At 39.7% G+C, this 24,367-nt stretch overlaps 1 protein-coding gene across 1 annotated transcript in view; it reads left to right on the top strand.

Moving 5' to 3' along the window:
- Nucleotides 1-24,190, top strand: part of arhgdig (Rho GDP dissociation inhibitor (GDI) gamma) — a 27,264-nt gene extending 3,074 nt beyond the window's left edge. Inside the window, exons 2-6 of the mRNA XM_069701455.1 lie at nt 8,580-8,753; nt 9,767-9,850; nt 17,350-17,426; nt 20,399-20,462; nt 21,858-24,190. Of these exons, the coding sequence (XP_069557556.1) occupies nt 8,580-8,753; nt 9,767-9,850; nt 17,350-17,426; nt 20,399-20,462; nt 21,858-22,054 (596 nt within the window). The 3' untranslated portion in view covers nt 22,055-24,190. The remainder of the gene's footprint in view (nt 1-8,579; nt 8,754-9,766; nt 9,851-17,349; nt 17,427-20,398; nt 20,463-21,857) is intronic.
- Nucleotides 24,191-24,367: the final 177 nt, after the last annotated feature.

Below are 24,367 nucleotides of genomic sequence, written 5' to 3'. Positions count from 1 at the left end.
TCCCTAATCCGTCCCTCCTGCCTTGCCTCCTTCTTCTCTTTACCTGCTCACTTACACTCACGCCGACACACTGACGCACGCTGTCAGCTTGTCAGATGAGAGCGTTTAAGAAACCGTACTGTACCTGCTTCTCACATTGTTCCTCCTTCCTTTTTGTGTGTCCCGGTGGTGATAAATGAGGTTGTATGGGTGAGCAGACACGTATGAGACCAATCAAGTCAGTCAATTAGACAATCTGCTGTCTCATCAGGGCTGACGGAGCAGCTGAGAACATATTACTGTGTTTGCATATCTGTGTGCGCAAATGTATTGATCAAAGTATGACTAAATCTGCAGCAGCCAGTGGAAAATAGAGCATGACGACATGTTTATTTACACAAAACTGTTGCTGTCTTGTGATTAAAGCGGCTTGGACAATGTTAGCGTTAGGGCTCCTCGCTAAACCACAATCACATCAATTTCAATTGAATTATCACAGCATTTAGACCTTATGGCTAAAATCAAAGTGGCAAAGTTGAATTTATTGAATTATCAAGAAAAAAAAGTCAGTTTTTATGTGCTGAAAAGCATCACTGGGCAACATGTTGCAAGTACGGGGTGACGCCATTGACTTTATACCTATAAAAGTGGACGTAGAGTCCATGTCTGAAAAGTGATGACAATGCATAGAATGCAATACCACAGAGGGCCACAATGGGCTGGCTCCAAAAAGCCTCTGGTCCATAGGTAGGTAGGTAGGTAGGTAGGTATAGGTAGGTATATACTTTATTAATCCCCGAGGGGAAATTTTTTCACCACAGCAGCATACATACAGGAGCAATAATAGAAACAATAGAATAAAATAATAATAGAATAGAATAATATAATAGAAAAGCAATAAAATAAAAAATATAAATATAAAATATAAAATGCACAGTACATACAGTATATATACAGTACATTAAATATCTATATATATTATATACAACAAACCAATAAACACAGTCAACATATATATATACATACAGTACAGTATATATCTATATATATAATATACATACAATATACAAGCAACCAAGAAACACAGTCAACAGTGTTTTTGTACTGTGATAGACCCCCATTCTCTCATTTAATACAAAGTCATTACATTTTTTCCACAAGTCATTATAGTGTCTTTTGCTAAACTCACTCATTCTGATCAGTGTTCTGGCAGTCCTTCAGAAAATAATTCCATAATTGATTAGATATTAGACAACAAAGAGAGGTACATTTGGGGACATGTCTGGTTTGTGGTGCAGTCAAGTTTTCGCTATTGGTGGCGGGTGTAGTGTCCTCGGGTTCTCAATCAGATTGAGTCAGATCGAGCTAGCTCCTCCCCAGCTCGTCCAAATATGGTCACTTCTGGCTCCACAAAACAAGATGGCGACAGCCAAAATGCTGAACTTGAGGTTTCAAAGCAGCAGTTTGCAAACCAGTGGGTGACATCATGGTTGATTGCTACTTGGGTGACACTGACTATATTTGGCAGTGTGTTTACTCCTTGTTTTACTTTGTGATCAAATCTGTGAAATGCGGAAATGGCTGCTTGAATTTCTGTTCAATAGTGGCACGATGTAGCAGAATTGCATGTGAACTGGATCACTGCCACAACGATACACAATACATGTAGAGCTTGATGGATATATCACTCTGTCAAAGACAAGTGACAGGAAATTGCTGCAGTTGAATTCCACAGATACGTTTAAGTTAATTTAGGAACTGTGACGCACATACATGGTTTGTCCACCGGAGGGCACTGACAAATGTATGGTATCATTATAATCATTTTTTCCAACTCTTAGCTACACAAACCTGAACTTAGTATACAGCGGGGGTTTTTAATATTAGATATCAGCCAGTAGGTTATTTGACGGATACTTCCCTGCTTGAACTTTAATTCCTCACATTTGGTTTTGCAATGTATCCCAGAATTGATTACTGTGAGTTTGTGATGCCTGCAGTGAATATACGGAATCTCCCTGCAATGTAAAATCCCACATTCAATTTAGAAAAGTATAACCATGGTTGTTCGTTTTGTAAAAGATGCACTGGATAGACAACATTTTACAGTTTTTATTGTGAAAATAAAGACAGCATGTGGCAAACAGCAGCTATAAAACTGCGTGACGCACATGAAATCTAAGTTGAAGCGCTGCATTGCAGGCTGATCCCGACTGACAAATGAAACATTACAGTCAAAGCATATTAAATGCTGCGTAAGGCCTGCAGTATCAGTATGTTAAATGAAAACCGAATAAGGGCTGTCAGTCATTGAGGATCTGATATCACATGTCTCAGCAGCTGGTGGTTGTTATTTCTCATCGCAGCCTTTTATGTGCAGAAAGAAACGAAGATTTCAGTGATTTGCTGGTTCGCGTGATGAAGTGTGATGAATGTTTCCAGTGTTGGCAAGGTGTCTGCAGTGTTGTTGGGAAATCTTACAGGTGACAGAGCAATTGTAGTCATGTTGTGCTGGAAAGGCCACGCTCTGACAGACGCCTCAGAGATGAAAGCAAAAGCTGCTTCAAATGCTTTCTGCTGATCATTCTTCTTTTACTGCCGTTTCCTTTATTTTAAAAGCTGTTATTGGCTTTGCAGAGGCCTGAAAGCTTTCTCTTAAACCTCTGCTGTGTGTATACATGTATGTGTGTGTATTTCATTGTCCCAGAGGTCTTGTTATAGTATTAGAGCAGAGCGGTGACATCAAGCCTCAAAGGACTATAAAAAAAAAAAAAAGAAAAGAAAAACAGCAAATCAACACTTTACACAGTCGACACACATAGTGAGGAGGAAGTGTTTTTCTGACACAGTGAACAGTTATCTGGGTTAAGGGAAGAGGATGCAAGACAGGAAGCAATTATGGAAACAGGGGCTGGAAGGCTGCGGAGGTAAAAGCAGAGCGGTTAAACTTCGATTACTCACAATAAGATCTAACATTCCCTTTTCTGTTTAGAAGATGGTGCCCCACTTATGATACAGTATTTTAAATAAATGTCAGAATGAGTTTATTTCATCCTGATTCCATTTTAATCTCAGTGCCTCCGGTGTGTAGAAGAACACAATAATTTATACACCATCCACTTCTCCTTAAAGGAACAGTTTGCCATTTTAAGATAAGGCAAAAGCTAGTTGGCGTAGCTTCAGTTTACAGACTCAAGGAAGCAAAATCCGCCTTCTGGCAACAGGTTCAATCTGTTGATTTAATCACACTGTAAAAACATACATTTGTTGGACTATTTCTTAGCTTTGAGTTGTTGCCAGGCAACCAATAACAAATGCAGAAGGTTACTGCTCCAAGAAATAGTCTGAAACATAACTTAAGAAGGCAAATTGACCTTTTTATACACATTAAAGAAGAAAGAAGATGCAAAATGTGAACCAGTCCAGCAGGAGCCAAATCAGCAACACCTCTACAGCTCCTGTAGAGGTGTTGCTGATTTGGCTCCTGCTGGACTGAGCCAGGCAAATTGTCTGCTGGCTGCACATGGTTTAAGAGGCGGCTGGGGTAATGAGGTGGTTTTGCATAAATATTACATCACAGATGGAGATGGACACAAGTGGATACATGCATGCACACAGCTGGCTTATTGTCAGTGTTAGCTTGTTTCTACAAACAACACATTGTGGGAATCTGGCGTTTATCGCTGCATGTTGATGATGTAGGTTTGTTACCATTGGACACTGGAGCCAGGCTAACTGCTGGCTGTAGCTTCATATCTATCATCAGGATGTGAGAGTGGTATCAAACTAGTACTTGGAAATAATCTGAAATGAAAGCTGGGCTTGGAAAGATGGGATACATTTAAAGAAAAAAAAAAGTGTACATTCAGTTTTGATAGTGTCAACAAACGAGCCCTCACTCTGCTTCAGATTAAGAGATCTGAGATTTGTGCTGATAAAAGTGCAATAAAGGTCAAGTGATTTAATCTGTGGTGTCCTCTAAAAATTCACATTTAATATAATTAACAGCGATTTCTTTTCCCAGAAACACTGCTACTTTCTGCCAAAGTATTGACAGTGATGTCTGTGGATTATCAGAAGTAGTGGAGCCACTGTTGAGGATTTAAATGTTGATTCGAAAGACGCTCGGTTTTCCCAGTTGGTATGGATTTAATCACAGTCTGGACACCGACATTTGTAAAAAGCACATGTCACTAGAGACCGACAGTCTTCCGTGTGTGTGTTCATGTTGGTGCTTTGCGTCTACATGAGCGCACCGTGTGTGTTTTTCAGGTCTCATGTGAACAGTCCTCGCTGTATCCTTCTTCCCCTGAAGCCTCGTCTCCTCCGCCAAACAGATTGCTGTGTTGATTTACACTAAACGTGTTGGTTTAGCCATAAATGCCAGCAAATAAAGATACAATCTGTGTCTTGTGGTTGTACCTACAGCCATACAGCCTGAAAGCTACTAAAAAATTGGGAGTTGGCCACAGGTTTAGAACAAAAAAGTGTGGGAGACAACTTTGACTTGTATTTACTGAAGTAAAAACAAAGAAGATAAATGAATAACAAGCTGTTTAACTATCAGTTTTTGGCAACCAGACTGCAGCTAGATGCTCCTACACATGAATAATAAATACCTGCTCTGTTTAACAGCTTCTTCTTTTAGAGGTAACAAATGTCTTGGCCCTGTTTTATATGCACTCACTCGCTCACTTCTGTTTTATAAAAATATAGAAGTCAACAAATATATCATATTCACCACCATCTATGATCTTAAGCTTTTCTCCTACAGCAGAAAGTGCTGATTTACACGTGCAGCTTGTATTTTACAACAAGTACTGTATGAGCAATGAAGGAGAAGATGATGTGGGCGCGACGGGTAATGAGGCAGTCTTACGAGCATCAAAGAAAATCTACCAGTTAATAACGCCTCACAGATGGGGGCTGAAACAGTTGGAGGACCACATGCACACACACTGATTCACACAATATGGAGAGTTTAGCTCTGCATGTTTGGGTTTAATGCTGCTGCGATGTTTGGACAATGAAAACAGTTGAGGTTTTTTCTTACCCTGCTTTTGTAATTGCAGGTTTTAGAAAGAAAATGAACTTTTTAAATGAAGTGTAACTTCATAATAAAGTTCTCCACGCACAAAATGTTACAACAAACCATTTCCAGTTGAATTTGCATGTTGGAAATATCTTTATCTGTTTCAACAATGTTATAATAATGAGTCTTTAGATCAGATTAACTGCTACAGACTCTTTACCGTAGACATGTTGCGTATCACTTGCTACAGCTTTAACAGAAATCCATATTAAAACACTGAGTTGTACATGAAACTGTATCTTCGTGGACCAAAACCCTGCCTTTTGAAATAGATGGTAATTGATTCGGTTAGTGTGACAGGTCAGCATTCTGCAGATCAAAGAGGAGCTCGGATGTCAGAGAGGAAACTAGTTTTAAAAGCGGCTCAGAGGCACGTTTCCCCTGCAGTGTGTGTATTATGTGCACATACACGCTGGTGTGTGGGAGGACTGCAGAGTTTGATATGTAAATACAGCCGAGTGAATCATTTATGAAGACATGTACCATCCATATCTGACATATACTACAGGGTCTAATAAGTGACTGTGTGGGGAAGAGTGATTTTTTTTTTCGGGCAATATTTCAAACCTTTTTTACATCCCATTATTTACTCTGCAACTCTTTTGAAGTGTGAAAGGCTGCGATCGAAGTGTTTGCCTAATCTTTGGAATTTCACAGTTGCCTATGTGAATGTTTAATGTAATAATCCATGAACATTTATTTATTGATGAACCTATAAACAGTTTTACGGTTCCTTCCTCAGTGATGACAGGAAAAATGTGAGCAGGGTTATCTGATGAATATCTTGAGTTTATTTATTTCTAAAGGGAGAGGAAACACACCTCAATCACTCAGAAAGACTAAAGATGTGTGCAAACCTGTAACTTACTTTACCAATAATGTGCATCAAAACTTTGATGTTGATGAGCATAAATTTAAATATATATAACTTGCAAGAACAGACTGTAAAATGCACTCACATGCTAAAGAGATTGTATAAATGTGCCTCAATGTTTCCTGTAGGTAGAAATCTGAGAGGCGACACAGTCATTAACCTTCTGAATTATCTTAAGCAGATTATAAAGAGAAACCAACTGAACGTTATCATGGGCGGCACAGTGGGGCCTCTGTGTGGAGTTTATGTTGTCCTCGTGTCTGCGTGGGTCGTCTGCAGCTTCCTCCCACAGTCTGTCTAATGTGCCGGTAGGTGTGAATGTGAGCGTGACGGCTTGTCTGTTTCTATGTGTCAGCCCTGTGATGGACTGGAAGTCGTCCAGTGTCAGCTGCTGGCAGCTCTCTGTGACCCTGTGAAAGGATAAGCAGCTACAGCAAACGGGTGGATTATCACTTAGTCACTTTATTAAATGATTTCAACTGTGGATGCAGAAATGATCCGTGTGTCAAGGTCAGAACATTACCCTCAATGCTCCATGATATTAACATTTAGTACAGTGTATTAAGAGATGGCAGATAACTAGCCGTATCATATCATAAAATATAATTAAAGTTAGGCAAAAAGAAAACTACAATAACAAATAAACCAATAGATGATAACCATTATGAAGGTTACCACAGGGATTTATGAAAATGTGCATGCCTTTGTGCAGGGTGTGTAAAAACTGATCCACTGGGAATCTCTCTTGCCGTATACTCCCTCATATAAAACAGATCCACAGCAAAGGTGATGTCACTGCAAGGGGAGTTGAAAGGGTTGCCATGGTGACGGGCGAAGGCAGCCGTGTTTGGCCCTGACTGGGTGGGGTGCTGCTGTAACTAACAGACACACATGCACAGACGAGTGCATGGGTGCACATTGCGCATTTGTTTGCGTGCATCTGTGTTTGTGTGCGTTTGGAGGGGGTGGGGGGTAAGTGTGTGTTTTTGCATGCTCCCCATGTCATCCAATTACCTCTACACACAGCTCCGGGGTGATGTACACTGTGTCATCTCATTATGAACAGTAAAAACAGAAGCAGAGGTTATTACAGCTCAGTAAATAGACATCCTCGGCACAGTTTGTGTATGTTTGGTTCTCTCTGGATAATTGGAGTCTGGAGGTATGCATTGTTGAACTGTGTCTGGAACCATGTAATGTCTTAATTTAAGAAATTACCTCTCTGTGAGACTGTGTCTGTGTTTGAGTCTGTTTGTGTGTGTGAGAGAGAAAAATTAGACTGATGAGAGAAGTCAAATGTCTCATTTCCCTTTATCCTAAAATGGCAACATAACCTCCAATATTCCAATATGACAGTCGGAAAAAGGACGTATGTGAGTCCTCTGAGTTTTCACGCATGCAGTCGGGACAATCATATGCAAGAAGCAGTAAATCATTTGTCCATCATAGAGAAATTATGTCAGAGTGAGCAGGATGTCTGCTTTTATTGTGGTCATGGTTTCATAATCAATCTTTCTAATGAAGTCAGTGCATCAAATACATTCTGACATGATGATCACTCTGGTGGATTAACAGCACATTTTATTTTAAGGTGATGTTCATACTACATACGTCTTTGGAATATGCTAAAGGTTTGGAGCATCTTTGGGTGGTGCAGTGGTTAGCACTGTCACCTCACAGCAAAAAAGGTTCCGGGTTCGAATCCGGTCCTGGGCCTTTCTGTGCGGAGTTTGCATGTTCTCCCTGTGCTTGCGTGGGTTCTCTCCGGCTTCTCCGGCTTCCTCCCATCATCCAAAAACATGCACCTCAGGTCAGGTTACCTGGCGCCGCGCTAGTGGCAGCCTGCTGCAGCAGCTCCCCCCTGAGAGCCCCCCTGCTGTAGCGAAGAAATTTGCCCTCGGGGATTAATAAAGTGTATAAAATTAAAAAAATTAAAAAAAATCTTGGTGAATATGAGCCTCTCGTTTTGCACCTTTTTGCTCACAACAGTTCTTGTTCTTGTTGATGTAAAGGCAGTTTTTCAGAAATTATCATTTGCTATCCAGTTTATATAAGTGCTGTGTTTTTGTTGTTTTCTCTCGTCAAATCCTTCCACTTATTTTCCAATCTGCTAGTTTTCCCTCTCTGGAGGTGCAGATGAGACTGACATGCTAAACTGTAATTTCAGCTTGCAGAGCACATTATCGAGTGTCTGTAAAATTCAATATTGAATCAAAATCCCTTATGAAATCAAACCCCGGATGACTGGGCCTGGCCTACATGGAGTAATGTGCATATTGAGCGAGCATGCCTCTGCTGTCTGAGTTCTCAGTCACTGAAATATAACAGAGATGTTTACTGTAGATGAGCTGTGCTGCAGGAAATATGGTTTGCCTTTTGCTTCTTTGCACTTTCCAGGTGACTCACAACAGGCTCAGAGACTCTGTTTTTATCGCTGTATTTTTAGTTTCTTGATATCATTATAGGCACAGGCTGAAACTGTCGGAAGAAACAGTCAGTGAACGGGGCATTGAGTTCATCTTTTAAAGGGGTGAAAATCCCTGTCAGACAAAAATTGCTGGTCTAGAAAACCACCCGCAGACACTGCAGCATGTACGAATGTATCTGAATGGTCTTCTCCTCTCCTCCTGGTAGGTCTGCTGGCTGACAAGAACGACTTGCCTATCGAGGAGGAAGAGGATGAGCGAAACCTCAACTACAATCCTCCGGCTCACAAGTCGCTGCAGGAAATTCAGGAACTGGACAAAGATGATGAAAGTCTGGTGAAGTACAAGCAGACGCTTCTGGGGCCAGAAGCAGTGGTGGCAGGTGTGTGTTTGTGTTTATTGTTTACCTGTGGAAGAGCTGGTGATTCACTCTGGTACCCAGCATTAATGCAGCTGTAATAATACCAGTCAGCCACTATAACAACTCGGTGCAAAGTTCCTCAGTCATTAAGTTCTGACCAAAAACACACACACACACACACACACACACACACACACACACACACACACACACACACACACACACACACACACACACACACACACACACACACACACACACACACACACACACACACACACACACACACACACACACACACACACACACACACACACACACACACACAAACAGACCTGCTTGCCTCAGCGTCTCCAACCGAGTAGCCAAGCTATGACAGCTCATATCAGTAAAGTAGCTCTGACTCGCTCTCTGCTGTAATTCTACACCACCTCATATGCAGCTCAGTAGCATCAAATTCAGTAGGAGAGGCTGCAGAATGATGAGAGAATGGAAAAGCAAAGAAGTGAGGAGACGATCGGACTTTACTGTCAAACAAACACTGTAAATCTAAGTCTGCCGCCGAATCCTGAAATCAACTTTAGCGACTACTTCTGGATACACCCTTTCTTTTTCCATCACCGAGACCAAACTTGTTTTATGTCATTGGCAATGTCGGTCAATCAGTCAGTTCACCACCTAAATTCAGACTGAAATATTTCAATAACCAGCTGGATTAAGATGTCATTTACTCCAGACAAAGGACAAATCCTTAAACTTTTCATCAGTAACCATCATCAGCACAACATTTTTTCAAATACAATAAAGATTCAGTAAGTAATATATAATGTGCTCAGCTAGCTGTTCCACCCCCTATAGACTTCATGCTAAGCTAAGCTAACCTTCTCCTCGCTCCATAAGAGACAGATGCAAGAATGTTACTCTTTGCAAGAACATAAATATGCAAATTTTCCCCAAATGTCAAACTAAACTAACAATCAAATATATGCGTTAATCTGTGAATTCTGTGCTAACAGACTGTTTTTCTTCTCCAGACCTCTCTGGGCCAAATGTCAGGGTGACCAGACTGACCCTGTTGTGTGAAGACGCTCCTGAACCAATCACTATGGACCTGACAGGTACACAATGCTTCCCTTTAATCCCAAATCTATGTTTGTTTACTCTGCTTACTTTCCTGATTCTGGCTAGTTGTGGATAGGATATGGTTATATTACTGTGGTGGTACAAATCAATATGATGTGCCATGATATCCTCACTGGGCCACATATTATGTGCAGTAAGGCGACAGTGGGTCTGGCAATGCCTGACAGAGGAGAAGCAGCTAGATGTTTGCTCAATGGACAGTACGGACATTTTCCCCCGGGCAAAAGCACCAAGCAGGGAAGGAGAGTGATGTGTCTGTTAAGTTTTTTTTTTTGTGTGTGTGTCTGTTGTATGGTAATCAGGTATGATGTCACTCCCGACAGGGGAAGAAGTTGAGGAAAGGATTGATGTGTGTATGCGAGTAGGGTTCATGTGAGTCATTCATCACACACACACACAACTGTTTGCCAGACACACCCCGGCAAACTGTGTGTGTGTGTGTGTGTGTGTGTGTGTGTGTGTGTGTGTGTGTGTGTGTGTGTGTGTGTGTGTGTGTGTGTGTGTGTGTGTGTGTGTGTGTGTGTGTGTGTGTGTGTGTGTGTGTGTGTGTGTGTGTGTGTGTGTGTTTAATGCATGCAGGATGAGTTTTGTTTTATCCATATGTAAGGATTTCCCCTCCTATTACAATGACTGTCATGTATTCGTGCACATTCACACAAAAAAGACACAGTCACTGGCTGCTCATAGGGAAGGTCACCTGGTTGCTAGGCAATACTGACTTTGTACTATGCAGTTTCCTCTGATACGAGAGCGATTGAGCATCCTTTAATGCGTGTGTTTCAGTGTCTAATGGAAGATCTGCTGAACTGCACAGAATGAGAAGTTCTGTTCTTCCACATTAGACAGATGTAATATTTTCAGATCTGGTCTCAATCATAGATGACGAAGGAGGTGAAAGGCAGATGGAAAATCACTTGAGTAATCTTGAGTTGAGTTTAAGCACTGCACATTTTTTTTTAACAGAACTGGGGATAAAAGTTTAAGGGGGTACTCCATCGATTAAACACAAGTCACGAGAAGAACAACCCAGAACATGAAAACAGCGATTTAATGTCCACTGTGCCTTGAAGGAGCTGAATACAGTCTGAGAAAATGATGATGTGATTGTGAGTCATCAGGATTATCACAGCTTGGGTTGAAGGAAGCCTTCGTTACAAACTGCTAAAATATGGGTGTTTATCACACCGTGCTCTTCACTAGAAATATCACTCCGCCTTCTCAATGGGAATATATAATTGGAATTGAATTTCATATAATATGCAGTATAATGTTGTTTTACTTGTTATAGGTCTATTAAATGTGACCCATTTGGTGAAATCAGGTCTCTTTTGGTCTTTTTTTTTGTCGCTCCAAGCACCCGTACCATAATACCACAGATAGTCGGGTACTTGAAATGATAGCGGCAGCGAGCTTGACCGGTTTTGTTTTAACACGTGACACGGGGCTAAAATCTTAAAAATACATGAGTGTGTCGATAACTTTTTTCAGTGGATATCTTACTTACAACCAGATTGGGCGAGCTAAGCAGTTTAGTGTTTCTATGTGCTGTGCTGTAGTTATTCAGTTTGATAAACCATCTCTAGAAAGAAATAATACAGACTGTTTTCCAGTTGTCAATCATACCCCATGTATTGCCATAGAAACAGAGATCACATTAACAAAAAGTTTTCTAGTTTGAGAGCGAATTGCCTCACAATATGAATACATTTTGAGTTCATATTTTATTAGACTTAGACTTTATTAATCCCACAGTGGGGAAATTTAGCTGTCACAGCAGCATAGAAACACAAAAAGGTGCACACAAGAAAAACATTTACAAATATGTATACAATAAAATAAGATAGATAAAAAATAATTCTTTTTGAAAAAAATAAGAGCAATGAATAAATACACACGCACACATTATGACACACATATTTACATATTTACTTGTTGTATAATTGCAATATTACACTCGGTCCTGACTGCATCACTGTCGTGTCAATAATCACATTAAAGCACACCCTCTCCTGTAATATAGCTTAATTGCAAACTAATTGTGTATGAACACAATTATAGACAACAGCTACAATTATAGGGCATTCATAAAAACCCAAAAGACCTTACAACCAACCAGGTGACATCTTTAGGCTGAAAGCAGCTGATGTGGTTTTCTTGCCTTTCAAGAGGCTGCTCACAAATGGCTTTTGTGAAACGGTTCCCTTATGATAGATAGTGAAGATTAAAGGTTTTAAGAGGTCCCTCCTGCATGTGATGTTCTGTGTTATCTGACTTCATACTATAAGGTGTTTGCTCTTCTTCCTAGCAGGCAGACGAAAAGCCTTCAACCCAGTATAGGAAATGTCCTTTGACAGTGGAGCCTTTTGTTGTCTGTCGTGTATATGCAGTCTTCTCTAACTAGTGTATATCCAACCGCGGATCTTTAGCATATTTTGTCTGTAATCTGTTCAAATTAGTACGAACGTGTGTTTGTGTTGAACTAAAGACAAAAAGAGAGATTACTGAATGCAGCATGAAAAAAACACACAAAAAAAATCTTTCATCCTGAATCTCTAGAGTAGCTGCAGTGTAATAATGGCTCGTACTTGTGTATCATGTTGCAGTTCGATTAATCTGAAATGGACTTTCCATCGGTGGCCGAACGCATCAGAGACCTCGCTGCTAACAGTGCAGCACTGTGTGTGCTGATGTTAAAGAGAGAGGGAGGAAGAAGAGGGTGGCAAAGCCAATGGTGTGTGTGTGTGTGTGTGTGTGTGTGTGTGTGTGGGAAGGGGTGGGGTGTGTGTGGGGGGGCATCGCACCGTGGTGGAGATGATTGCTCTACACTCTGAGAAAAAAAAAAAGGAGGCACTCACTCTGACTGCACGCTTGACTGCTCGTCCAATCAGAGACCTTTCATTTCTGCGAAGTTGTTTGGGTCCGTGTCTTAACCTTAACATCTCAGATCATAACTGTTCCCTCATGTAGCCTGAGAATGTGAGCGATCTATCGCACTTCAAACCTGCGAGTCTCCGTCACAACAGCATGGATGAAGCCAACTGTTCAGAGCATTTGCTTTGTTCACTTCATAATATATTATTTACACTTTATATGTCCACTGAAGCATTTGCACCTCTGTTTTCTTGGATGAAAAGTCATTCTACCCTCCAATATCTGATTCATACCTGAAACCTGAACTAATAAGACTGATCTCAAAACCTGAACCTCGAAGGATGGTTTCATTTTATTACAACTTTGGTTCTTTTTCTATTTCTGGCCATCATTTCGATGTTACAATAACACTGTACTCACCAAATTAATTGCTCAGATCTGGAAAATTGGTGACAAAAAACTCCAAGTTTGGCCACAGTATGACTCAGACTGTCCAACACATCACAGTTTTTCAGTTTAAATTCCTGTATCAACACAGATGTTTTGTACTTGCACATGTAGCTTTCTGTGGAATGAGGGATTATTTCCAAATCTATTGTTAACCTGTTGGATTAAAGTGTCTCCTAAAGATTAAAATACAATAAAACAGAGAGAAAAGACTGAAACTGGCCTACATTCCCACCTACTCTCCCCTCTTTGCTTCAGGATGCTCACAGAGAAACCTACACTGCCTCATTGTGAGTATGAATGTACAGATTATAGGCATAACACGATTTATCTCACTCACACAGTTATGTTGTGTTTCTGATTTAAATATATCTGTCTTATGCCTATGACTGCCTTTTGTAACACCTCCTTACCAACATGACAGAATACCCCACCGCCATCCACTGTAGTTTTCAATGAATCCTGTGCAGGAACTGGCACAGTTTCCTTTCTTTTTGTTTTCTAATCAGATCAGTGGGTCTTCATGTTTATGCGCTGAAACCTCAGAAATGCTTTTTGTCAGGCTGAGCTGGCAGCACAAAAACGACTTCACTACTGTGTCTCTCGGGTGGGTGCAGCAGTAAGTACATGCAGGGAAACAAATTAATTTTCCAACGGGACCACCCATATAGAAACACATGTTGGCACAATACTGAACCTTAGCGTGGTCATAAGTGTACATTATATTTCACATTTTTAAGGCAATTGCAAAATTTACCTCAAAATATACTATTTGCCACCGAATGATGTGATGTTTTTTTTTTTTGGTAGGAATGTTAGGACCATATCTCTAAACCCCTTATGTCCTATTCATATTCTTGAGCCATACTTGTTTTTTTTTGGAGTTTATGTCTCAATTTGTCCACACAATAAGGTTTACCACAACTCACAACATTGATATATGATGTCACATATTGCACTCTGTACTGTGTGGCCTGCTGCCAGACCACACAAACACAAAGCAATAGCCTTGACAATGATATTGCAGAGCTCGGGTGCCCTAAATGCAAGCGCTCACTTTGTTAAACTTTCATGTGGTCTGGTTTGTTTTGCTGAGCACGCAAACTCCTACACATTTATTCAGTCACACACACTTGACACCAAGCGGCCTCAGTAACAAACCTTATATGCCATGTGCGTGTAGTTAAATGTGACCACTTAAATTATATTTTGAACGTGAAATATGTAAAGAGGCGGAATCTTTAAAAATGAAATTAGATAGAAAACATGGTTAATTCAAAAGAACTGGATGCTGGCCTGACTTCTGCTGTTTGAGCAGCAGAGGATGCAAAAAGGGAAGAGGGGGAAGAGGATGAATGTTTTCACAACAAGCCAATATCTAATCTTCTTTTAATGCCTGAGCTGAATGAGGGTTGTGAGTCTAACCTACACCTTCTGCATGTTTGTCACACCATTTTGCTGTAATTCTCTAATCAATCCACTAAAACTCAACAATATATTAATATAGGACTATTAGTTCAGAGGTGTGTATGCAGCATTTTTCATTGTGCTAGCTGTGTTGCTCTAGGGATGGCAGTGGGATCAAACTATTTAGGTGATGATTGAACCTTCCAGGTTAAAATCATCATTTGAGCAGAACTTTGGCTTATGACCAAACAGCATTTAGCTTAGTGGAGTCGCACAGCGCTGCCAACTTCTAATGACTACTTTATTCACTGTTGGGGAGCTCAATCTGCAATAAAGCTGCATATCTTACAAACTCAGCAAGCGTTTTAAATTAACATTTTACTCCGAGTATGTTACAAGTAACTCAAGCTGTCGGGCAAAACAGAAAACAAATATGACTTTCATATGTTTTCAACATGTGATCACATGTATGACAGATGTTTACCACATGTTGCAACATGTGATCACTTGGGCAAAATATGCAAAAAAGTTTTCACATGGGAATCCATGAAAATGTTCCAAAACCACACGTTTCCCATGGGCAATAGACATGTTTCACATGTGCACAATCACACATGTGTTTGGTCACATGTCATCACGAGTTTTTGCACATGTGAAATTCATGTTTTTTCTGTAAGGGACAGAAATGTAGTGGGGAAAAAAGTACAAAGATTTTTCTATAGGGGATTGCTTATCTGATATCCTTACAACATCTTTTTCCAATGTTGCTCTTAAAAAAATTAAGACTACCCGAGCCCTTATCCATAAACATTATTATGCTTTTTATTCACACTACATTTTCTGTTTTGAATTGAGGTCTGCTCATGCACCTTTTGTATTATTGCAACATAAATGAATATAGAATTGACTTATAATGGGACATTTGTCTTTTTATGTCACATTTTGTTAAAAAGATCACAAAAATAACATGACATGGAAAATTTATTAAAAGGGCCATTTTCCTGACTATTTATTCTCTAATGTTTCCAGCGTTATAATATTTGCCCAGTGTGAGCAGCAGCTGGACGACCAGCGTTTTCAACGTGTGGATGCACATGCACCCTTGCATGCAGACGTGTGTGTGTGTGTGTGTGTGTGTGTGTGTGTGTGTGTGTGTGTGTGTGTGTGTGTGTGTGTGTGTGTGTGTGTGTGTGTGTGTGTGTGTGTGTGTGTGTGTGTGTGTGTGTGTGTGTGTGTGTGTGTGTGTGTGTGTGAGAAAGAGAGGAGAACAGGTAGACAGCTCTCCACACTGACCTATTTTCTCAGTCAGATATTCTCAGGGGAGGCCAGAATCTTTTCTTTTCTCTGTGTCTCCTGAGACGAGAGAAAGGAGAGGAGGAGCTGAACCCAGAGGAGGAGGATGGGTGAGAGGAGAGCTGCAGACTGCGGTTCACAGAGGGAGATGGATCGAAAGAAATGAGACAGAAATAGAGATGGAGCAGTGAAAAATCTTCAAAATGTCAGCGACGGAGGAACAGCTGTATTATCTCAGTGACATGGCTCATTTTATCCAATGAGAATTTGAAAGTGTTTCATGTGGCGGCATAAAGCTCCCAAACCAGGGGGACCAGCAGACTGTCAATTAAAGAGGACACGACTTTCAACGTAGGGACACAGAGGAGATTTTCATGTTTGTTGGAGCCTTTTAAGTGCCTAAATATGCCACAAGTGCATATATTTTTAATGTGGGTGACACCAATCAAACCTCTAACCTCGTACTTTGCTCATCTGAGGGAGCAGTATACTTTACGCACTGTTTGTGTGTCTACCTCTCTTCCTCCTCCTCACATCACTTTACTGTCGTCTGTTTTTTATTCACCCCATTCTTCTATCACTCCTTCATCTGCTCCCCCGTTCCTTCCTCTGTTTCTTTCTGTCCATTAGGAAGCACTCAGGACAAATGGTTGGCTTTAAATTGACATATAAAGTGATTAGGCACTGGATGCATTTCTGATTGCTGTGTGCTTTTACAATGGCCCACAATGCGTTTCCCCCTCTTCAGTATTAACTCATTCAGACCAACGGCACAACTAAGACAGTTTTCTAGTACAAAGAAGCCGTTCTGGTTTTACAAGTAACCGATATGTCAGAGCTGCACTTAAGGAAAAAGCTAAAGACATCACCCCTAGAAGGGGTTATACTTATTACTGTTGATTTAGCTAAAAACATGAGAGGAAAATCTTCTGGTATCAACCTTTAAATGAATATTTCATACAGGGAGACATATTTTCCACCACTAAGCAAACATGCCAGTTCATGTTTCCAGCTTTTGTTCTCTACATCTTTTTATTCGCGTGTATGGAATTTATCAGATATATTTTTAAAGTTGCCATGTAAAGTTTTAATTTCTCGAGTTTTTGTTTTTAGTTTTTTTCCCTCATATGCTATATTTTGTAACTGTTTTTTTTGTTTTAATTGAAGCTCCATCTACTAATTTGTTTGGCGTTTCAATAAATAAGATTTGGAAAAAGTAAAAAAAAAAACTGCTATCTGCTGAAATGTAATATAAAAACTAAATATATGCAACATTTGAGGATGAAGAGGATTTTCTTTTTACGAGTGTGTGAACTCCTTCTGTAAAGAATGTGAGCACATTTCTCAGTGTGAGCTTATGAGTCACTTTGTATGTTGTCATCATCATGTAGAGTGAGTGATGTCATACATGTCATGTTGACCATTTTTTGTTGTTTCTTTGTTGCTGTCTGTGCAGGAGACCTGAATGCTCTGAAGGAGAAGAGCTTCTCCCTACAGGACGGAGCCAAATACAGACTAAAGATACACTTCCAGGTAAAATGGAGAGATTTACTGCAGTACAACTTGGACTGATCACTGTGTGAGTCTGCATGTGGAAAGAACAAGCAGATGATCAGGTATTTACTGGAAGGAAGTGATAAAGAGTGATAAAGGGAGCGACTGTGCTGAGTAAGCCACCGTGTACTATAAGATCAAACCACAATATCAAACAACACCATTATCATAGTTAATGAGCTTTTTCAATGCTGTTTCATTTTATAGTGCCAGGAAGGACTCCAGCTTTAGCTACAACTTGTTATTTAAAGTTAGTTGCTCAAGTCTGACACATGATTATTTGTTAGATTTCTAAAAGCAGAAAGATATTTCTTTTAAATGTATTTGATTGTTGTTTGTTTTAATCCATGACAAGTGTCGCTTTGTCAGTGTGGTGGTCCACCACTTTGGTCTAGACTGAAATATCTCAGCAATGACTGAGATGAAATCTCAAATTCCTGGTCCCCAGAGGATGACGCCTGCTGACTTTGGTGATCTTTCTCCAACAGATTGACATGTTTACTTTTTTATCTTAATATCTTAATAACTGTTGGGTAGAATAGGAATCACTCACTTTGATGAGGACTTTTCCTCTGGCAGCATCATCAGGTCAATATTTTGATTTCTCTAATACTTTTATGTTTCCTCATTACAACGTAGATGACTGCCCTAAATCTTTCCTTTACCCTGTAATATATTGTATAAGCATAACTGCTTTATAACTGGCAAAATAGTAAAACAGTGATAACTGAGATTCAACTCCACAACCCAAACCACTGATCATTGACTGCTGCTTGTTTCCTCTTTCTTCTTCCCTCCACTGTTTTCCATTAATTGCTCTGATGCTGCTCAGCTTCTCTCTCTCACGCTCCCATCAGTGTCGGGCTTACTTCTCCTCTTCCTTTTGTCTTTCTCTTGCTTTACCTCCCGGTTATTCTCTTCTTTTCTTCTCCGTGTCCCGTCATCAATTGTTACCATCCACACTTTCTCACACCTTTTCTTCTCCTCCCCTTCCTTCCTTTCTCTGTTACCAATAAACCGCTCACAGCAACTTTTTTTTCCCAAGCTGCACTGTCATGTCCACAATAAATAGATGCAGACCTGAGGCAATGAAATATTTTTGAAAGAAAATGCAGAGCACATAGAAAGTCCTCAGAGGGATGACAATGGAACAATTCAAACATTATTATCAATGTCGCCATGTTAAGAAAAAAAAACCAGCATTAAGCCGGAGTGCAAGTTACATCATAGTTTAAGGGGTTCGTGGTGAGTTAGCAACTAAACTTTACTTTATTTAATGGTAGTGGTTCATCATATCCGTTAAGTGGAGCAGCTGTAAAACTACTTTACAAAGATGCAGCTGAATATCCGCCCACAGAACCTCCTGGTCTGAGAGAGATTCAGATGATGGAAAATATTCTTACTGGATATGACGCTAAACTCAATAAGACTTAAATAGGTAAATAAGATTAGAATTTGTCTTAATAAGTATGCGACAGTTACGCCTATTACCTAGGTTTTTCTTGTAAAGAGATTGTATAGACTGAGGTGGTAGGCTGGACTTGGCCTCAAAGGAAAAGGAAGATATGGTGAGAATAACCAGAGAGCGACTGACTCCACTGTGCTGTGAGGACACCTGCTGCACAAATCCCGTCACTGCAGTCCCATGGACTTTACTTTATCATTGCTTTAAGTCACAGACTGTTGAATGGCCCTAGCTCATTGGGAGGAGGGAAGCAACAAATCTGTCTGTAATTGGTCAACCAGTTAAATATTAATCCTTAGTTTTTTAAAATTTATTTATTAGTTGTTATGTATTAATTATGAAATGAAATTAACCAAAAAGGGAAACAGGGCATTGCTGAGAGACTCTTTAAAAAGACGGATAAAGCTGATTACGCTACTAAAAACTTAAACCAAACATACAGAGAGTCAGCACCACTTCCTCCTGGTGTTTTTTTTGACAAAGTAGGCTCCAGGTGTGTGCAATCCGATTTTTCGATCGAACTATACCTGGCTCTGTCCCCGCGTAGTTAAAATAGTTGGCCTATCTAGCACAATCAAAGTATGAACTTGACGATAGAGTGTATATAAGAGGGAACTAACTAATAATTTTAACAATTATAATGAGGTACTTTGGCATGCTGAGCTGTCAGCACAGTAAGATGTTCAGGTTTTTAAACTTTCAGTCCCCAACTGTCTTCTCAGCTGATGTGCCAGAGAGGCTGCGCACCAATCAATAATAAAAAAAAAAAGACCATATTTTACCCTGTATATACCGTGTATAGTCACGTTTGGGGTCAAACTCCCTTATAGACAGCAAACCATTTTAAATATCCAAAAACAGAAATACAAATAGACATTGTAGATTTACCTTTTGTTTTTAGCTGAGGCCTCATCTGAACAATGTCACCAGTACAAAGTCATGCTTGCATAATGAATAATAAAACAATTTTAATCATATTTTTGGAGCTGTCAAAGAAGGCCTCGGCCCCACATAAGATAGGAGTTAAAACACATCATCACATAAACTCACAAATCTAAAATGTGTACATTTTTGTGAGCAAGGAAGTCAATATTTGGTTCATTTTTCCCGTAAGAATAATATACCTGCAACTGAAAAATGTGTTTCCATTAAGTTAGTGAAAGTGTAATTTGGTTTGTGTGGTGTTTGCACCTCTTAAATGTGTCTGTGTGGTTCACCCTGCATGTGCTTCTTTCTTTCCACATAAATAATTCACACCCAACCTGTCCCGTTTCGCTGAACCGAGCGCTCTAAACTTCATGTAATGTGAGAATTTGGTTTTCTATGTGTCAGCTCTGCGATCAGCTGGTAAACCAGGATACTCAACCTTTTACCCAAAGCCTCTGGAGAGAAGGGAGAACATGTGTTTGTAATAGATAGAAAAGACTTGATGAAAAAGAGAAATCAGGTGTAAACCAATCAAAATGTTTGAACACTGTGTCCGCAGGTGAGGAGAGATATTGTGTCTGGCCTGAAGTACCGTCACGTGACTTACAGAAAAGGAGTAAGAAGTAAGTTCACTTCTGCCATGACACTTACAAACACACAATCTAGTGCAACTAAACATCCATCAGGTGTGCGCTTGAAGCAGAGAGGCTGCGTGCGTTCAAGTTATATGTTCAACACAGATTCACAGATTCCCCATTTATACGACAAAATGAGCCATTTACTAATCATGAATTTAAGTGTATGTTTCCAATACTATATTTTTTAAATGTTGTTGAATGGCTTGTTTACATGAAAGTGAACAAAAATGCAAGTTTAAGAGTGTGAAAACAAAGTGATGACATGTATCGTGTAGATGATTCATGTACAGCAAGGTTTAAGTATAGGGTTGAGTTACAAGAAAAAGAAAACACTGCAGTCTCAGTGTATGTTATGTTCTTTTTGCTAAAATATCTCTGCATCAGCATTTACAACACAAGATTAACAACAATCCACTAAATGTATCATATATACTGTAACAAATTGGCTGAAATGAAAAGAAAAGTAAACTGCATTGAAGAAATTCTGCTGCTGGTGTACATCAGAGTTCATGCCAACGGCATCGAGTTCCATCAGTAGTGACTGCAAACAAACTTATAGCCTGCTGAGTTGTTTGCAGTGGTGAGTAACATCCTGTTAAATGTTCAAATCAAATGCAAATAATGTGCTACAACAACACTATGTTGCATGTTGATATAGCTGAAATCAGTTTTAAAGGAGCAGCGTGAAGGAATTAGTGGCATCTAGTGGTGAGGTTGCAGATTGCAACCAAGTGGTTACCCCTCTCCTCGTCCTCCCACTCCAAGCGTGAAGGAAAATCTACAGTGGCTGTAAAAGTTGTGAGAAACTCAAAGTCCGTCTCTGGAGCCGGTGTCTGGTTTGTTCCTTCTGGGCTACTGTAGAATCCTTGTAGTGCAACTCTCCAGAGAACAGGACCCTGTAGGCAAATAAAAAAAAACAATGATTCTTAGTTTCAGGTGATTATACACAAATGAAAACATAATTATGAATACTACATTTAATTTCTTCCATTAAATGCCACTAAATCTGACAAACTGAACCTTTAAGTCACAAGATATTTGATAATCAGCATTTATTTTTAGGTTTAAAAGTAAGAGAAAGAGAGATGGATTCTTCTTTCCCTCTTTAACTTGGAAGAGTCCTCCACTGATTAACCACTGCACTGCTACGATGTCGGACTCAGAAAGGAGAGTTTATAACAAAAATTAAGATGTGTTAAACGCTAACAGCCTCGCGCAAAAATGAGGAGCTCATTTCCTTCTAACTCCACTTCAAGTCACATTATCAGATCATGTTAATCAGATTTTTCTCTACTTCCTCTGGAGCAACAAATGACTTTATACTAGTTTTTGCTAGCCCTGACCCAGGTTACCATATCTTCATTCTGTGTTTGCCTTCAGTGAACAAGGTGGTGTGCATGGTGGGAAGCTACGGGCCCCGGGCAGAGGAGCAGGAGTTTCTATGCCCGGCTGATGAGGCCCCTCAAGGCATGATGTCTCGTGGTCCATATCAGATCAAGTCCTGCTTCATCGACGATGACAAGAACGTCTACCTTTCCTGGGAGTGGAACCTCAACATCAGCAAGGACTGGGATTAACACGAGCGACTATGAAAGAGAGATAATGCTACTCTCCTCCTTTCTTTCACCCTTACTCTTCATCCCCTCTCGTCCTTCCCCTCCTCTTCCCCCCCATCCTGTGAGAGCAGCCTTGTACTGGCCGAAACAGCAAGCTCTACTTCTCCTTCGCCTCCTCTTCCTCCTCCTTCCTCTCTTCTTCTACCTTTTCTTCCTTGTCTGTTTAATGCACTAAATGCAGACCTCCTGAGTGACAGGGACCTCTCTGCCTTTTGTCCCTGCATTACAGCTTCATCTGTATCCATCCATCCTAAATTATCTACATGCTGAGATCTCCCTTTTCTGTTACTTTCAGTTTCTCCTACCCTTCCTCTTCCTCCTCATTGTGTCATGTAGTTAATTAAATGAGTCTAGTCAGTTTAAGGCACAAAGGGAAACAGTATATACAAGGTGAAATGCTTTTTTTTTCCATCTGAAATGAAACACACACATCAACAAACTGCAGCTGTTGTAGCCTGCAACATCCATTTATTATCCTTGTTCTGTTTACTGGAAGAAGCTGCACTGAACGGTGTGCAGCTCACTTACAAGCATTTGATATCTGACTATCAGACTTCCCCAAAGAGAAGAGAGGTCATTTGGAAATGCAGAGTGCATTTTTGGATACTCAGGAGGAAAACAACAGGAAGACACTCGTTGCTGTTGGTCCCACTCAGCAACACAGTCAACACCTGCAGCAGTGTGCGTGACACACATCTCATGGAGGCAGTTCAGGTCCTTTAAACCTTTAGCCCCAATTTGTATCAACAATAGTGATGCACACATGTTTTTGGAGTCAGTGTGAGCTACACAGCGAGAATGCCATAATCTCCACTTCAATTTAACGCCCATAAAACCAGTTTACAACAATGGTAACAGGAACACTCCTTAGAAGTCACAAGTTTTCTTCCATTTAAAAGTAATCCAGGGATAGTTGTCCGTAGATCTTTTAGTTCTGCCCCTAAATCACTGGCATCATTTATACTTCCTGTTTTAAAAGCCAGTTCGTTGTAGTAAAAGACTTTAACTGCTGGTTTAAGATAAAAGAAAAATGAAGATGTGATTAGAAGTTGATATTTTCTTTAGTTGCCTTTCTTAGCTTAAATGTCATAGGGTATTACTTGATGGGTGTATTGACTGATTAAGGGAAAGAGATTTAACTTTTTTTTTTATTAGAGGGAAGACATTATGTTGTCTCTCACTTTCATATAATGTTCAGAATAATTATTTTTTAATGATTTTTGTTTTCGATTAAATCCCATGTTTTTATTAATCTCATTTTACATAATAATACATCATCATCATCATCTTTTCAGGAAGTTAAAATCATAAAATCAAGTTGCCCACTGACTAAAATTTCAAAATCAAAGTTTTCAAAAATAAAAAACGAAAATATGAGTAACTTTCTTTTTTAAAACAAAGATTTGTTTGCTCTCAAAACGATAGTTTCCTCCAAAGTCTTTGAGGAGCTTTTTGAAAGAGCAAACCAATGAAGGACTGTAGCTGAACTGTGTATATTGTAGAAAGAGATGCATGTATGTCCTTTAGGATTTGATACTATTAACTCCGTAAAACTGAACAAACTTAGCCCTTTCTAAACCTCTCTTATACCAAGGACACAAGATGTGAATACAATTCTGCAGGAAGGTATGGAGCTCTGTCAGAGAAGTATATCAAGGGATAAATTGATGTCTCTTAAAAAATAAGAAAAATCCTTATCGTGTGAAGTCTTTGGATATGATATTGTCATTGTAGCTGAACATATTGAACATTGAAATACCATTTGAGTGACTCGTTGTGGTCTAAGACTAACTGTAAATGTTGGCTTGTTGGGTGTTGCATGGTTTAGCAAGATTCTCTCTTTCCTTTTTTTACAACTTTATTCTAAAACTTAATGTGATTTAAGGAAAAAAAAATGTACGGACGCAATATCCCGATGTCAATGGTTGCCATATACAGCAGATACAGTATTTACAGGGATCCTTTTAAAGGCACAGACGGCTGGATTAAAAAGCTGTCTGGAAGTTGTGCCCCAGCCTGTAACAACCAAGTGCTGCATCTTCAAATATTCGTGTCAAATAGTATCCTGTATCTTTTAATAAAGGCAATTCAAACAAACAGTAACATGTCTCATTTGAAATATTTCTCCTGCAGAATCAAAGATTTGCAATAATGATAAAGGGTGACACGTTTTTTTTTCTTGTGACTTATAATATTTAATATGGATGACTCTGAAGTGAGTATCATTTTCAAAAGAAAGGGAATCTGTTTTATTATATTAAATCATTCACACGA

This window comes from Brachyistius frenatus, unplaced genomic scaffold, assembly GCF_029030835.1.
Source record: "Brachyistius frenatus isolate BFR_SWC_R1_liver_20210118 unplaced genomic scaffold, ASM2903083v1 Contig_36, whole genome shotgun sequence".
NCBI classification, from domain to species: domain Eukaryota; kingdom Metazoa; phylum Chordata; class Actinopteri; family Embiotocidae; genus Brachyistius; species Brachyistius frenatus.
Note: the sequence above shows the minus strand (reverse complement) of the source record. Positions and strands in the feature narration are given on the sequence as shown.